General features: G+C 39.3%; 1 protein-coding gene across 3 annotated transcripts in view; it reads left to right on the forward strand.

The window, feature by feature from the left end:
- The window catches only part of ADAMTSL1 (ADAMTS like 1), a 382509-nt gene that overhangs the window by 212308 nt on the left and 155222 nt on the right, over positions 1-14979 (forward strand). For all 3 annotated transcript variants that reach the window (XM_015849101.2, XM_015849102.2, XM_015849103.2), the window contains one exon: positions 10308-10435. In XM_015849101.2, the coding sequence (XP_015704587.1) occupies positions 10308-10435 (128 nt within the window). The remainder of the gene's footprint in view (positions 1-10307; positions 10436-14979) is intronic.

Below are 14979 nucleotides of genomic sequence, written 5' to 3' on the forward strand. Positions count from 1 at the left end.
AGAGAGGGAGGGATTTACAAGTTACTGTGTTATTGACAATGGTTCCCTTAAAGGTCTAACCAGGGACACATTTTAAAGAAGAAAGATGTAAATTAGTTGAAGGGGAGGCAAAAGTGAACCAACAGAAATCTCTGAAACTGAAAACTTCAGCATTCACTTCTCTGCTAATTCAAACCTGAGCAGTCTTCAGATGGGATTGGCCACACATCAGTGCTGGTAATTACCAGGGCGAAAGAAAGTGGATTACCAGAGATGAAGACTGACTTTTGTGCAACGTATTGGTTCCAAAGTGTGGATGTGTCTTTGGTGAGAGAAAAAAAACATATTTATTTTTTTCACTGTGTGTGATATGATAGGGTAGAATGATTGCAGCTAATGCTTATATCCTGGAATCTCTTACATCTTTGTAACTCAATTTAAAATGATGAAAAAATAAAATAAAATACCCAGTACTCCTAGAAAATTCCTGTATGTCAGTACTACAAACCCTCAAGAGGTGAGTGCTCAGAGGGTTTTTACCAACAGCACAATGTTTCTTGAGTCAGTACTGGATCTGGTCTTGTTCAGGAACTTCATTAGTGACCTGGCTAAAGGGGCAGAGTGCGCCCCCAGCAGGTTTCCCAGTGATACAGAGCTGGGAGGAGTGGCTGGCATGCCAATAGGCTGTCCTAGTTTCTCAGCAAGACCTGGACAGACTGGTGAATTGGGCAAAGAGTAACCTTTTGAACATGGGTGAAGTATAGAACCCTACACCTGGGGAAGAGTAGCCATACACATCAGTACAGGTTAGGGGCTGCTTGAAAAGAGCTCTGTGATGCAGAAACAAGGTGCTGGTGCACAGTAGGTTGGCCATGAGCCAGCAGTATACCCTTGTGGTTAAGACGGCCAATGGTATGCATGAAAAGAGCATGGGCAGCAAGTCCAGGAAGGTGATCTTCCCTCTACTCTGTTCTGATAAGGCTACACCTGTAGTACTGTGCCCAGTTCTTGGCTCCCCAGTTTAGGAACATCAAAGGAGAGTCCAGCAGAGAGATAGAAAAATTATCAAGGACCTGGATCACCACCTGTATGAGGAAAGGCTGAGTCTGGAGAAGTCTGAAAGGGTATCTTATCAACACCTATATATGTATCAAAAAGTGTGTTGTCAAGAGGATGGGGCCATGCTCTTTTTTTTTGTGGTACTGAGCAAACTGGATGAGGGTCAGTGGCCACAAACTGGAACACAGGAAGTTTTATACAAACATAAGAACGAACTTCTTTACTGCAAGGGTGACAGAGTACTGGAGAAAGAAGCCCAGAGAGGTGATGGAGTCTTCTCTGGAGATAAAACCCACTTGAGCACTTTCCTTTTAAACAACTCTATGGAACCTGCTTTGGCAGGGAGTTGGACTGTGTGATCTCCAGAGGTTCTTTCCAAATCCTACAGTTCTTTTATGATTCTGTGAAAGCATTTTCCTTTAAAAAGTCATCTACATTAATTTGAGATCAATTGTTTAGTGATTAGTGCAGAGTAAAATGTTTTATGATCTCTGAATTTTTTAGCTAATTCCTAAAGGTCCTCTGGACTTTCTTTACCTGTCTTCCCATGTTTGTTTGTTTTTCTGTTGTTGGTGGCAATGTTTTGTTTTCTATTACGAAATTAGGTCTTGGATTTTCCACATAATTTCTGGGTTTTCTTCCCTTCCTCTCCCTCCCTTCCTTTCATCCTCCCTCTCTCTTGCCTGTCTGCCATCCCCTCTTTTTCTTGTTGTTGGTTTATTTTGGTCCCTCCTCCCTTTTTTAATTTATTTTTTCTTTTTTTAAATAAACACATTTCTTTCACCTTTCCTGTCTCCACTAAGACTTAATATTTCAATCCTTTATACAGCCCCTTGTTGTTAAAATAAATACATACACAGCTCCATGAGGTAACTGAGGGAGATGGCAGACCATCAGAAGAGTAGAAGAATTTCTTTATTTTGAATAAACTTCATAATTGTGGGTGTTTATCTGAAATTGTGCAAGCCCTTGGAGAGTTCTCCCTTCCCTGAATTCCCTTCTGATCACCTTCTCTAGTAACCCAAGGCATCTGGGTTACCACCTGCTGCAGAGAGCCTGATTCCTTGCAGGTTTACATGACAAGGTCCTCTAGTCTGGAGTTTCTGAACCAGAGATTCTAAATCCAGCTCACGTCCAGGTTAAGGCACATGAAAAGACTCATGGTTAGATGTTGTGGCCTGTGCAGAAATTTAATCTGGGTGGATATCTGAAGCCTAAGGCCAGTTCACTTAGCCAAGGGAAAATGGCTAATATGCACTTCTTCAAAGTATTATCCTGCCTTCTTGAGGGAGATAATGGTTCAACTGTGGAGCTGGAGCTGCCTGCCATATGTGGGCCATTTTTTCCTTGAGGCCAACAAACACAGCCAAGCCAGCATATAGCCTTCACTTCTTGGCTCTTATAAAACATGTAGCATGCACTAGGCATTATCATATAGTTTTCCTTTTCTCTTCTTTCCTTTCTCTGCACCCCTCGCAGCTCTTTTCTTGCCCCTAGTCCTTCCTCCGTGAAAGGCAAACCTGAAGTCTTTGAGTGTAAGATGCACTTTTGAACCCATGCTGTTGGGTGGGTTCCGAATTCTGGAAAGTGATTTCACCCACCCTGCATCTGAACCAGTCCTAGCCTCAAAAACTGTTCTGAGTCAATTAGGCGACAAGTCTGAGGTTGAGCCAGCTTGGACCTGCTCTGTATTGGATCACCCATGCCTGGTGTTTACACCAGCACGGCAGGATTTAAATACAACAGGGTGTTGTAACTTGGGTCTGTGAGAGCAAGAAAGAGAGTTCTTGTATTCGCATTGCTCCCCTGGTGTATATTTTCATATGGGTAACTGGAGTGAGAGATAGGACTGATCTGAGTTTTATAAGGCACTGTTATAAAATGTTATAGGGAGTGCAGCGTGCAGTGTGTTGAAGTGATATGGTGTCAGCTCTATCCTCTGCCAGCAACCCCCCTGGCTGGCTGCTACCCTTTAAGAAGAAGAAATGAGCTCACGTTTGGCACATTTCTCCCGGGATAAAACTTCCAGCCCAGCCTTGGGATTGACTGTTTAGCTCCTAAAGTACTGAGATGACTGTTTATCATTTCTTCCCTTTTTTCTTGCAGACGATAAGGCATGTACTCCCCTATGATGGGTCATAGGGATACGTTTTAGAAGACTGTGTACATACTGCTTTGTGACTTGCTTGAGGGCAGGAGGAATCCCACAGTGCAGTGTGGATGACAGTACTGGCAATGTTTTGATCCTTCAGAGAGCACTTGATGCACAGCGCTGATGACTGCCAGAGGGTGCAGATGTGTACATCTACTCTGATAGTGATAAGCCTGCCTTGCATGACTATGCTGTTTAAGAAAAAAGACAAAAAGAACTCAGGACAGAATGGAGTAGCGCAGCAAATTTGTACTTGTGCCCCAGAGAGCTGAGTTAGCCATATGTCCATTCGGTCTCTTTCCTCAGAGTAAAGATAAATTGTCCACTTATTGCTCTTCCTGTTGCTTTTGGAATAGAATAAACACTGAAAAACTGCAAAAGGATCTCACCTTTTCATCAAGATATCTTACTCTGTCTCTTCGAAGAAGCTGATTTAGATTTTGAAGAAAGAGTAAATGAAAAACAACCTAGAAAAGGATTAGGGGGTTTTTGTTTGTTTTTGTTTATTTTTTGTTTTCTGTCTATTCCTTTCTTATAAACTGAAATGAAATAATAAATCCTGATCCAGTCGTCTGTACTGGCAAAGTCTGAGTATAAATTAATTACCCAGAGTACAGTATATATACTCTTACATGTGAGCTTCTGTGCCAGTGTCTTCCTTGCGGCATAGTCATTCAAATCAAGGGTTTCCAGTGCCAGGGGTTTTCCATAGGAAGTACTCTCACAAGCTCTTCACAAGTGTTTTGCCTGGTCTTGCAAGTGCAAAGGAGGCAAAAGTTCCTCAGCTAATTTCCAAGACTGAAAGCCGTGGGCAAGTGTGCTTGTACTGTTCTGTATGTAGCCCTACACAGGACAGGAGTAGCCATGGCCGAGCAGGGAGCCATTGCAGGAGTTATAGCCACTTCATATCAAGAACTCAGAAGTTTATTGCAGCTACTTATTTCCAGATTGCTCTAGAACCTCAGATTGCTCTGGTGACTGAAGTTCTCTGTCTTCTCATGGGATATGGTCAGGGTAATAGCTACACAAGCCATCTGTCACACCAACTGAGCAAAACTAATCCATCCTGACTCTGAGGGAGCCAGTTTGGGAAAACAGATTGATGTTCATTCCTACTCAGCCCTTGGTTATAGGGCTGAGGTTACCATGAGGAGCTCTGCTTGTATGAGGTGCATGAAGGAGGCAGATATCTAGTGAGAACCAGAGGGCTACTACTGCCTTGAGGAATTCTAGTGCTTCCAGTGAATTATTGTACTTTCAAGATAGGTTTTATCTTAACAAATCCTTTCTTCAGGGAGAGCTGATGTGCTTCAATTATACAGTGCTGTTTAAAGTGATATGCAATTTTATGCCTAGATACATTAAACAGTTTTTTTGTATGTGTGCACTGAAACTGGACATGCCAAGAAATTTGACTCATGGTATTTCCAAGATAATAGCTTAGAAATGTTTCCACGGCTAGTCAGAAATGTCTTACATGTCAACGATTTGTTTGACAGTAATTAACAATATTAATTCAACTAGCTTTAGAATTTTTTTCAGCATTGGCTTCCTTTAAGAGCCAGAGATTTCCAAGCAGTTTCCTGTCTGAACTGTAATCCATCTGTTACCTTGGATGGAGTGCAACAAAGATACACAACTCTGTGAAAATGAAATCTCATAAACCATATATTTACATTAGTTGAAGTTTAGAAATACAACTTTCCTAAAAGGGATGGGGTTACTGGCCTTGTCTCCTGCTCTTACATAGGTAAGTGTTGAGAGTAGTTTCTTCCTGGTTCACTACAGGCAGCATTTCTTTATATTCTGAAGTATGTCAATGACAAACTAGCAAGGATGACAAGCAAGTCAAAGGATGATCAAAGATTACTCAAAAGAAAGAGAATGTATGGCTTGGCAGGTATTCATACAGGGACGTCCCTGGATGGATCTGAAAAGGAAGGGCAAAAAGACCACATAAAAGGGAAAGATAACTGTGTTTTCTTTGTCCCTAATATCATTTTCACAGTAGCAAAAGAAAAGTTTAGGCAATGGCCTTAGAAGAGCCTTGCATATTGTCACTGACAGTTCATCATACCCCTAAACAGTGGGGTATGATAAGAAACAGATGATCTGAATTTCTTAACCAAACCCAGTGTTGCATATCATCTGGGAAATAACTGTGGCTTAAACTCAGTATCGGTGCCTTAGTCCAACAACAGGTTAACTGCATTTTTCACTATCTCTATTGCTGTTTGATCTAGAAAACATACAAGTTTATTGAAAAATATGAATTTAGCAACATTTTGTTGGAGAAGGAGGAAAACTGGAAACCTTCGTAACTGAAGAGCAATGAAATAACATGATCTGCATTTATACACACTCTTCTCTGTGTGACACTGACAAATAGTTGGCTTCTGTATGGATACTACGGTTCCAAGCAAAATTTTAAATTAAATTCCAGTATGTGACTAAGACATTTATTTTCTTAAGGCTGAACTACTTTTATAGGTCTCAGGATCTGAGCAGAGGTCTTGCTACTTTTCGTGTTTCTCCCTCTGTGCACCCACACACATGTGTACACACATGCTCCTGAAAGAAACATGGTTTTCTCATCAGGGATGCAGTTCCTGGATGGCCAGGCAGCTGTTCTGATTTAAGGACGTGTGACACTTGTGTCTTTCACATACTATTCCAGATGTTGTAAAAGATTTCTGTGTATACTGTGTGTTAATGGAGAGAGTAGGAAAGACCTGTTATTCAGCTCATAGTCTGAATATAACATGAATGCTTGACAACTCTTCAATAAACTCAGAAATAAACATTAAGCATTGATGCTAGATTTTTGACAATAAAATTGGACGCCAAGCTCTTTTATTAGACTATTTTTGTTATATTCTAAGAAGTTATTTTTTCAGCTCATATTTTAAGGCTCCTTCCTCCCCCCCCCCCCCCCTTTTTTTTTTTTTTAAGATTTTCAACAGCATGATTTATCCTCTGACACTGACTTCACTTCTTCATCCTTCTATTTTGTACACATGATCCTTATTGCTTTCTTGTCTAAATGCATAGGGTTTGCTTCTCCTTTGAGAATTGCTTTGGGGATCATCCCCCTTTCCTCTACAGCTGCTGTCCTGGGTGTTAGCTGCAGGATCACCCTCAGGTTAGCTGTGTATTACAGTAATGAGGTATAAAGAAAGAGCTGATTGATTTTAATTAGTGATAGCAGATTTTTGTTGTTGTTTTATGTAGGTCATTTATAAGAAAGTTGCTTTCAGGCAGGGACTTTTCTACCACTCATGCTGTAGATCTCAGGACAAAACAGTGAGTGTTTCCTGGAAATCTCAGACTGTCCATCCACCTGGATGGACAGAAAAGGGAAGGAAGCTCTTTTGTAATCAGCAGCAAGGTGTAATGAGCATTGATGAATGTCTGCATTCTGCATCTTTGGTGTACACTGACATTTGAAAGGTACCAACCTGGGTATTTTTTTCTTCCTTATTTTTCCTGGTTTTTTTTTTTTGTTGTTTTTTATGGTGGTGGTGGTGGTTGATTGGCTGATTTGTTTTTCTTTTCTATTTTTTTTTTTTCCCAGCTTACTCTTTATGGAAGTAACTTCATGTTCTCATGTAGGTTTCTCAGCTTAAATAGCCTGGTTGAAAGTGGGTAAAAACTACGGATTAGCGGCATAAACTCCTTGTGAAAAGTTTGTACTAAACAGTGAATCCTTAGCTGGTAATGGTAGATACTCCTTAAGCCTGCAGTAGATCCATAATCTTCTTCAGATTTAAAATGGCTCTTCAGGCATTGCTAGAATTTCAGGCACAATCTTAACTGTGCAGTTTGCAGGAGAGAAAACCACACTACTTTCTTTAACATTAAACGTGGATAGAGTTGAAATGAATTATGTTTATTCCACTTGTTAAAAGAAAACTTGGAGCCCGTTCCAGCTTGAGATCACATGCTTTCTGGGAATATATAGGTCTTATAACAAATCTCGGAATGCAAATAACAGGCACATGGCTCCCCTCTGGGTGGGAGTACAACTTATTTCTGAAAAATCTGGACCCTTAGAATGTCTAGCTGTGCTGATGCTTATAATTTGTGATGAGGTAAGAGTACTTGGTTTATGTGATTTTTACCTTGCAAGCCTTTTTAATTATGTCTTTGACTGGGCTTTCAACCAGTGCTAAACAACCAGGGTAAGCACCCATTTTTTAGTTTCCTTGCGAAGTAAAAGCATGGATACAGATTTTCTTCTTAGCTGCCTAGAAGTACAAACACAAAGTTTTATTTTAAAAATACCCTTCAGAAAACAGCTGAAATAAACTTGGCAAATTGGCATCCTCGTCCCTTTGTCTTACATTTAACTGTTAATGAGATTGTATCTAGATGATGGATGGCATCTGTAAAATTGTTGCACATGTGATCTTCTGCAGCTGTGGGGATCAGCCACATTCTGAATTTGAACACGTATCTTACCTTATATTTCACATTTACTCTTTCAATTATTGTGTTGAAAATAAATCAAATTGCATTTTAATAAGGGCAAGATAAATGGATAGTGTCAAATCATTGTCACACTTTCATTAGACACATGCAGCATTATGTCTAGCAGACTAAATTAATTCATGCTTTTTTTCCTAGCTGTAGACCCAAAGAAAAATTACATCATACTAAATGCTACGGAAACCTAAAACTGACTCAATTACCCATCTAAACTATCATCCAAAAATTGTTTTGCAGAAGGAAGTACTGTATGTGTTTAAAATACCATTATAAACTCCATGTCATGGATCAAACTGAAAATGGAGTTTAGTAACAGTAGTAGAGGTCCTTCACCAGACGTGATGGAAGAGAACTTGCCTTCTTTATGCTTGGTTTAACTTCCTTGTCACTCACAGGAATTATATAAAAAATTTAAAAATAAATAAATAAAAAAACAAAACAAAACATGCACACACAAAAAAAAACACCAACCTTTAAAATTTTTGTGGAGTCCCTTTTAAGTCTTTCTTTAAATACTGAGCTTATCTTTAATGTTCTGCTCTTGAGCCCCTTTAGTTTGATGACAGTTTTTATTTCACCTCAGTGTTCTTTGACCCAGATCTAAAGGTCTTTCAAAAGGACTGGCCTTCTTTGTGTAAGCCAGACTGTAAGGGACATTTGTATATTTGCCTTCTAAAATGCATGCTGTGGTTAAAAAATGAAGTACACGTGCCCTTGAAGGGTGAATGAACAGCAACATAAGGAATGCAGCAGATGTCCTCTGTGAAATGCCAGAGAGTTGCAGCTGGATGAATGGCCTGTTGCTTTGTTCTGCTGTTGTCCTGTTTGATACTAGCCCCTCACTGAACTCCTCCTGTCAAAAGAAATGTCCATGTTTGGTTCCTTTGCAGAGAGGAAAACCCACTCTACCTAAACAGGCAGACAAGTTCAGGTTTGGGCTGTGCCTTGATGGAAGAAAGAATGGAAAGAAGAGAGGGAGAGTGGCTGGACAGGTGTCTTACAAATCTGACTTTTTATTTCCTTCAGACATTTTATCCATTGAATTTTGCCAATTTGCACGCAGTCTAAGCTCACTTAAGCAATTTTAAAATGATCAGCTTTCATTTAGTTACTCTTCATTTACTGTGCCAGTCTATCTGGCTTTTGGAATGAATAAAACAATATAATTACTCTGTCAACTTGAGTAAGCTAAGTTCTGATCTGTGAGCTAATGACTCGCTTCAGGGCAGAAGACTCCCAGGGGATGGTAGGAACAGCACTTGCAGTGTTTTTATCCCTCAGATGTATGGAACTAATGACTGTCAAAGGGTGCAAATGTATACAACACTGTGATCACTGGCTCTCTGTTTGTGGGAGAAAAGTATTCAGTGTGAGATTTTAGCCTTGTTACTGAGTTCAGTATAGAGATGACCAATAAAAGACATGGGCCTTCACTTCAGGCAGTCTTATGCCTAGCTACTTATTTTGCATCACAGATGACACTAGTGGGTGTTCAAAAATGCCCTTAAAAGTTTTGTAGCATTAAATGATTTACACATTGGAAAATATCTCCCAGTAGTAAGACTATATAATGCATTCTTGGCTTATGAAAGTAAATGGAATAGTTAACCTCTTATTCTGATAAATCCCAATTAACTTGCATTTCATATGCTAGTGTGCCAGACTCCCTTTGCTCTACGGACACAGAGTGTTCGGTTTGGATCTCAGAATCATGTGATGAATTCAGTATCTTCCTTACACTGATATATAGTAAAACTGCTCACAGCCCTAAACCATCACCAACACTTCCTTTTTTTGCCCACAAATAACAGTATTCAATACTGGTGCATTTCAGTGGGTTTCAGATTTCATTACAGAACTTTTACACAGCTTCAGCGAAGATGAAACAATTTCAGTGTTGTGCTATCTCTCTCTGAAATAATCCCTGAGTGTTGACAGCTGACATCAGTCTTCTAACAAGATCTAGCAGTATAATGTTGCTTGCTTTTTTTTTCTTTTTTTTTTTCTATCTGGTGAATATGTACAAGACCCTGTTCATACACTTGTCTTCTCATTTATTCCAACTACAAGTAGAAGTGCAGCATTCAATAAGTGACTGCCCACAGCCACATTTGAATGAGTACACTTCCTGATCACTATCATGCATAGGTATTCTGATCTTTGTTAAATGCACTTGTATCATGTAGATTCACTATGCTGTGGTCCTTTTTCTCCTGAGCAGCACCTTGGAAGGAACTTTTTAATATGCCATTTCATAGTTTCTAACTGCAAAAGCTAAAAGTGCAATTTCCAGTGTCTACAGCATTCTCTCTCTCTCTCTCTCTTTTCCTTTTAATCAGGAAAATACTTTGCCTCACCACTGCCCAAAGTACTCTTCTATAATAATCATCCCTAGTCTCAAACTGAGATATTACATGATACTCAAAGGATGAAGGCAACTTCATGCAGCAATCTTCACTAGAAGAGAAACTGCAGATCAGTAGAAATGTCAGGGAATGGATTTGTTCAGTGTCTTTGATGACTATGGCAATATCCAGGAAAAAGACAGAATTAAGCTAGCAACAATATTTTTTGTTCTTGATGTCATTTTTCATGATTTTTTTTTTTTATCCTCTCTCCCTCTCTTCAGAGCTCCAGAACAGCTCGCTCAGAAGAAGATCGAGACTCACTGTGGGATGCCTGGGGTTCGTGGAGTGAATGTTCACGCACATGTGGAGGAGGGGCTTCATATTCACTGAGACGTTGCCTGAGCAGCAAGTAAGTTGGAGAACGCTTTTTACATTACTGATGGGAGAATCTGAACTGCTGGTATGTGTCAGACTATAAGAAGAAGCCAGTAGAGGTCTTGAACTATGCTGAAATTTCCACCTCAGTGTTAGAAAATTATGGATTGTGTTTTATGACTCAGGCAAGCAGCCAACACGTTTGATAAGGCAGCACAATTTTAAAATATAGTGGGAACCCATGGAGATACAAAAGCTGCTTGGACAGCTTGCTTAACTATGCTGAAGGCTGCCAGCTACTGAAAAGTGAAACCTCCCTACACTTTCACCATTTGAGCAGTAAGCCTTTTCACATATTTATACCAAACTACATCTAATTCACTAGATTTAGCGCCCCACAATCTCAGCCACACTGAGACTGTAAAAGCATCATATTGACCCAACGTGATATCCAGAACTATGTAAAAAAGAATTTACCCTTCTGCTAAGGGTATCTTATGAGTTATATTTCAAGCTACAGTACTTACATACCAGCAAACCTTCTCCAGGAGGCAGGGATCAAATTGACAAGTGCAAAAGGTAGGCTCATCCTCGACTACTAGCTCTCAGTGGAACATGGGCAAGTCACCTGATAATATTTCCACTCTGTGGTGTACCTAGTGTTCATCTATAAAATATTTCTAGGAAATGTTATTTCTTCGTACTTTAGGGGAAAAAAAGCCTGCATTAAACAGAATGTATGTGAAAAGTATTAACAGATTTCTGATAAAGGATATGAAGACAAACTCCAGACTTTGTGCCTTCCTACCATATTTGATACCTTGTAGATCGAAACATTAAAAATGAAATAACAATTTTTCATCCTGCATATTTTCTCATGTATTTTTCCTGTGATCATAATAAAGCAATGACAGTAAGTTAAAATTTCCCACATCTGATGCGTTAATACATAACGCTGTTTGATGAGGAAAGGAAACAGCACAAGTATTCAATCATAAGCTCAGGATAGAATGTTGTATATTTTAACACTATCTATGGACAGTTTGGTCTCCTCTTTTCAGTGATTATTGGTTAAATAGTGTGCAACAGTCTATTAGAAGAGGAAATAATAGGCAAAGGTATCATCTGCCACAATAAGCATAAAGAAACAACTTTTCTATTCCATTCCCATGAGAAGAAGAAGAAAAAAATCAGAATTGTTTTTAAACTTGGGGCCAAATTCTCATTTCTCACTCATTCCAGAGCAAATAGGAGTTCTTCAAAAGCCTTGTGTTCAGGAACTGCCAAAGTGGGAATTTGTTTTCAATTAGTGTATCTTAGGAAACTAAATGATGTTTTCTATAGGCATAAAATCCAGGCATTTTAGGAGATCTGGAGCATCTCCTTAATACAAGGGCTTGCTAAACCTCTGCCTCAGCTGGCATTAGAGGGGAAGAGTCTTGGACTCCACCTTAGAAGTAGTAGTCATGGTAGTTTTACAGTATGAAAGCATAAACCATTCCTCTGGGAATTCCTCTTTGATTCTTGTCATGTTCATGTTATGAAGTGGAATAGGGAATAAAGATACAAATCATACAGTTCTAATTTCACACAGTACATTACTACTGAACCTTCAGTGCACAAGCAGTGCTCCTGCGTTAAGAAACCAAATGCAAACTTTGGTCCATCCAGACCCAGAAGATCCTTGTTTCCACAATAGGATGCAGAAAGTTAATTAGATGCACCATTTTTGCTAGCCAATGGCAATAAATCAAAAATAGTAAAATTTGACCTGGAATTAGCAGAGTATCAAATATGCGATAGATTTTCCTTTTTCCCAGTCTACATGCAATTGTTAATGAAATAAGTGTTTGAAATCATTATTCTTACTGTGGGCTGTGCAAGCAATTTAAGTTGCTTAAAAAAAAAAAAGAAAAGAAAAAAAAGCAGTGAGGAAGCAGGAGAAAGAAACTCACCAAGACTTTGAAGGTTTGAAAATAATGTTTTCTTGAAGTAAATCTTTAGATTAGAAAAAAAATTATGCACCTCTTTGGGGCAATTTATTGGTTGGTACAGTGTATCTCGTATTTTGCCACATGTAATTGCATAGCAGATTGAAGGAAGATTCTACTCACTCCTATCAAGTGAAAAATGGCAACATATTTAGATGGTTTGGAGAACACTTATTCTAAATATTTCTACTTCTGGGATGAATGTTTGTAAAGTTTTATGCCTTTTAATTATGTTTGAGATGACTTTCGAACCACTAGATGAAAGGAGAGAGTCCAGACTATCTACTTTGAAGAAATGCAAAGACTAATTGCCCATTCCTAAACACTACTAGTACTTGCAGTTAAATCAAGGAAAGCAGCTTTATTTCCAGCTTTTGCTTGCCAAAGTTATCTTAGTCCTTGTGTTATTTGTTTTGGGAATGTGTTTTGCGTTAGGCTTTTCCAGCTGTGACAAAAGAATGGAAAGTGTTAGCGCGAAATTCTGTTTTCTAGTGTTTTAGATGGTAAACATTTGAGGGTGGGGGCTATTTAACTGTACATGTCATTACAACAACTGGTCCTAATTATTCTAAGAATATTTAGTATGATAGTGATATAAATAAATATGCCAGTAACATTAAGACACAGGAGCTGTCAGCCTGAGTCAACTACACATGCAATTATCCTGCACCTAAATGAGAATCAGCATGTGACTTAAGTGTCAGAATCAGCCCTAGGAAGATAACATTCTGATAATTAGCAGGTGAAGACTGGGCTAGAACTCAAAGAATGATATTTTTCCTGCTTTTGTTGGCAACAACTCTTAGACTCTTCAGCTACTTTTGTTTTTTAACCAGAAGAACAATACTCCCTTTGAATTTTACAATTGTTTGCCTCAACGTACTTGTAATAATGAATTGTCCAGCCTCAGAGTGTATTGGGTAAAAAGTCATATGTTTTTCTTAGTTCAGAATGTTTGCCCATCATTTTCACAATCTTTTTTAATACAGAGCTCAGAAAAAATAAACTAATCTTTCTCCCCTACCTCACGAACTTGTCCTGCAGTGATGGACAAAACCGGTACAGAGTACCACTTCTCTTTGTCCTGAGAGACAAACTAGCAACTGTTGTGCTTCTACAGAGAACAGTTTTATGAGACACTGGATATTTGTCTGCAGGAGTGCTAAAAATTTATAGGTTGTTCTGAAAGTAATGCCTTCTATTTCTTTCCATGGAAACTATAAAAGATACAAAGAGCACAGTAACAATTTGATAAAGCAAATTCTCAGCTATAAAATGCTATTAGTCAACATAGCCACTACCAGTAGCTATGCATTTTTACCAGCCATGAAGAGGAGTCTGCAGGCCACAATGATAAAAATCTGCACCAGCAGAAATGACCAACTGTAACAGAGCTGCTGTAATGGTATTGTTCATAGGAAAATGTCACAGAAGTATCCGGTTCGCTCCATTTCATTTCTGATTCCAGGTAAAAGAGGTAGAATAGCACAGTGACATGAGAGAAGGCTCTCTTCCATTTCAAGTAGTGCAGCAAGCACCATGGTCCTCCTCTCTCTCCACTGGTTGTATTTATTACCTGTATTTTCTTTTCATTTTGTTTTACATTCTTTTATCTTTTGTAGTAAAGTAGTTATCCCTCCTTATCTTAGTTGGGTTACTCATACTTCCTTCCCCCCAAGAAGAGGGAGAGGAGAGGGGGTGAAGTCCTATCACTGAAGTCCTACCACCTGTGATAAAGCCAGCTAAGTGATGATCAGATGGAACTCAGAAGGCACCAAGTCTGGACTATACTGTGGGTGTAGTAGGATAATAATGACAAGATTGGCAGTGTTCTTCATGGTCTTCAAACTGGCTTGGGGCCTGGTGTTATCATGCTGCAAGAGAAAGTTTTTGTCTCTGGCCTGACTCTGGATGTTTGAGCGTTCAGCTTTGATGAAGCAGTCAGAATTGATGGTTTGTCCAGGTTCCAGAAAATCCGGAAGGATCACCCCTTTCCTATCCCAAAAGAAAGCACACATCACTTAACCCACTAAGGGCTGTTTCTTGAACTTATCTTCAATGAGGAATTCACATATTCCTACCTCATGGATGGCTGTTCTGACTCTGGCTTGTAGTGGTAAACACGACAAATTCAGCACTGGCAATAATGCAATCCAGGACAATTTCACCTTGGTGACACTACTGGTTATACAGATACTGACAAATTTGCATATGCTGTTCTTTCTGTTGCCACTGCTGAAATGTACTACACACAGAATCACAGAATCACAGAATCACACCATCTCACTGCGCTCACATTTACCGTTTAGTCTCCAGGAGCACTCAGCAGGTGACAATGAATATCAGTTGGTGTCATTTTTCCTTCATGGAGGAATTCAATGTTGCACATTTCCTTCATATGCACTTCCATGTCAAATGACATTTTGTCCAACTGCCGCTCTTCTGCCATCTCTCGCACAGCAACAACATGTAATGATATAATATCGGTGTGAAGGTTCAACCTCTATTGCTGTACCACTAACATACTCTCACATCTTGGGCCAAGCTAAAATAGGAGGCATTACTTTTGGAGCAGCCTTCATTCACA

Source organism: Coturnix japonica, chromosome Z (genome assembly GCF_001577835.2).
Source record: "Coturnix japonica isolate 7356 chromosome Z, Coturnix japonica 2.1, whole genome shotgun sequence".
In the NCBI taxonomy this organism is placed as follows: domain Eukaryota; kingdom Metazoa; phylum Chordata; class Aves; order Galliformes; family Phasianidae; genus Coturnix; species Coturnix japonica.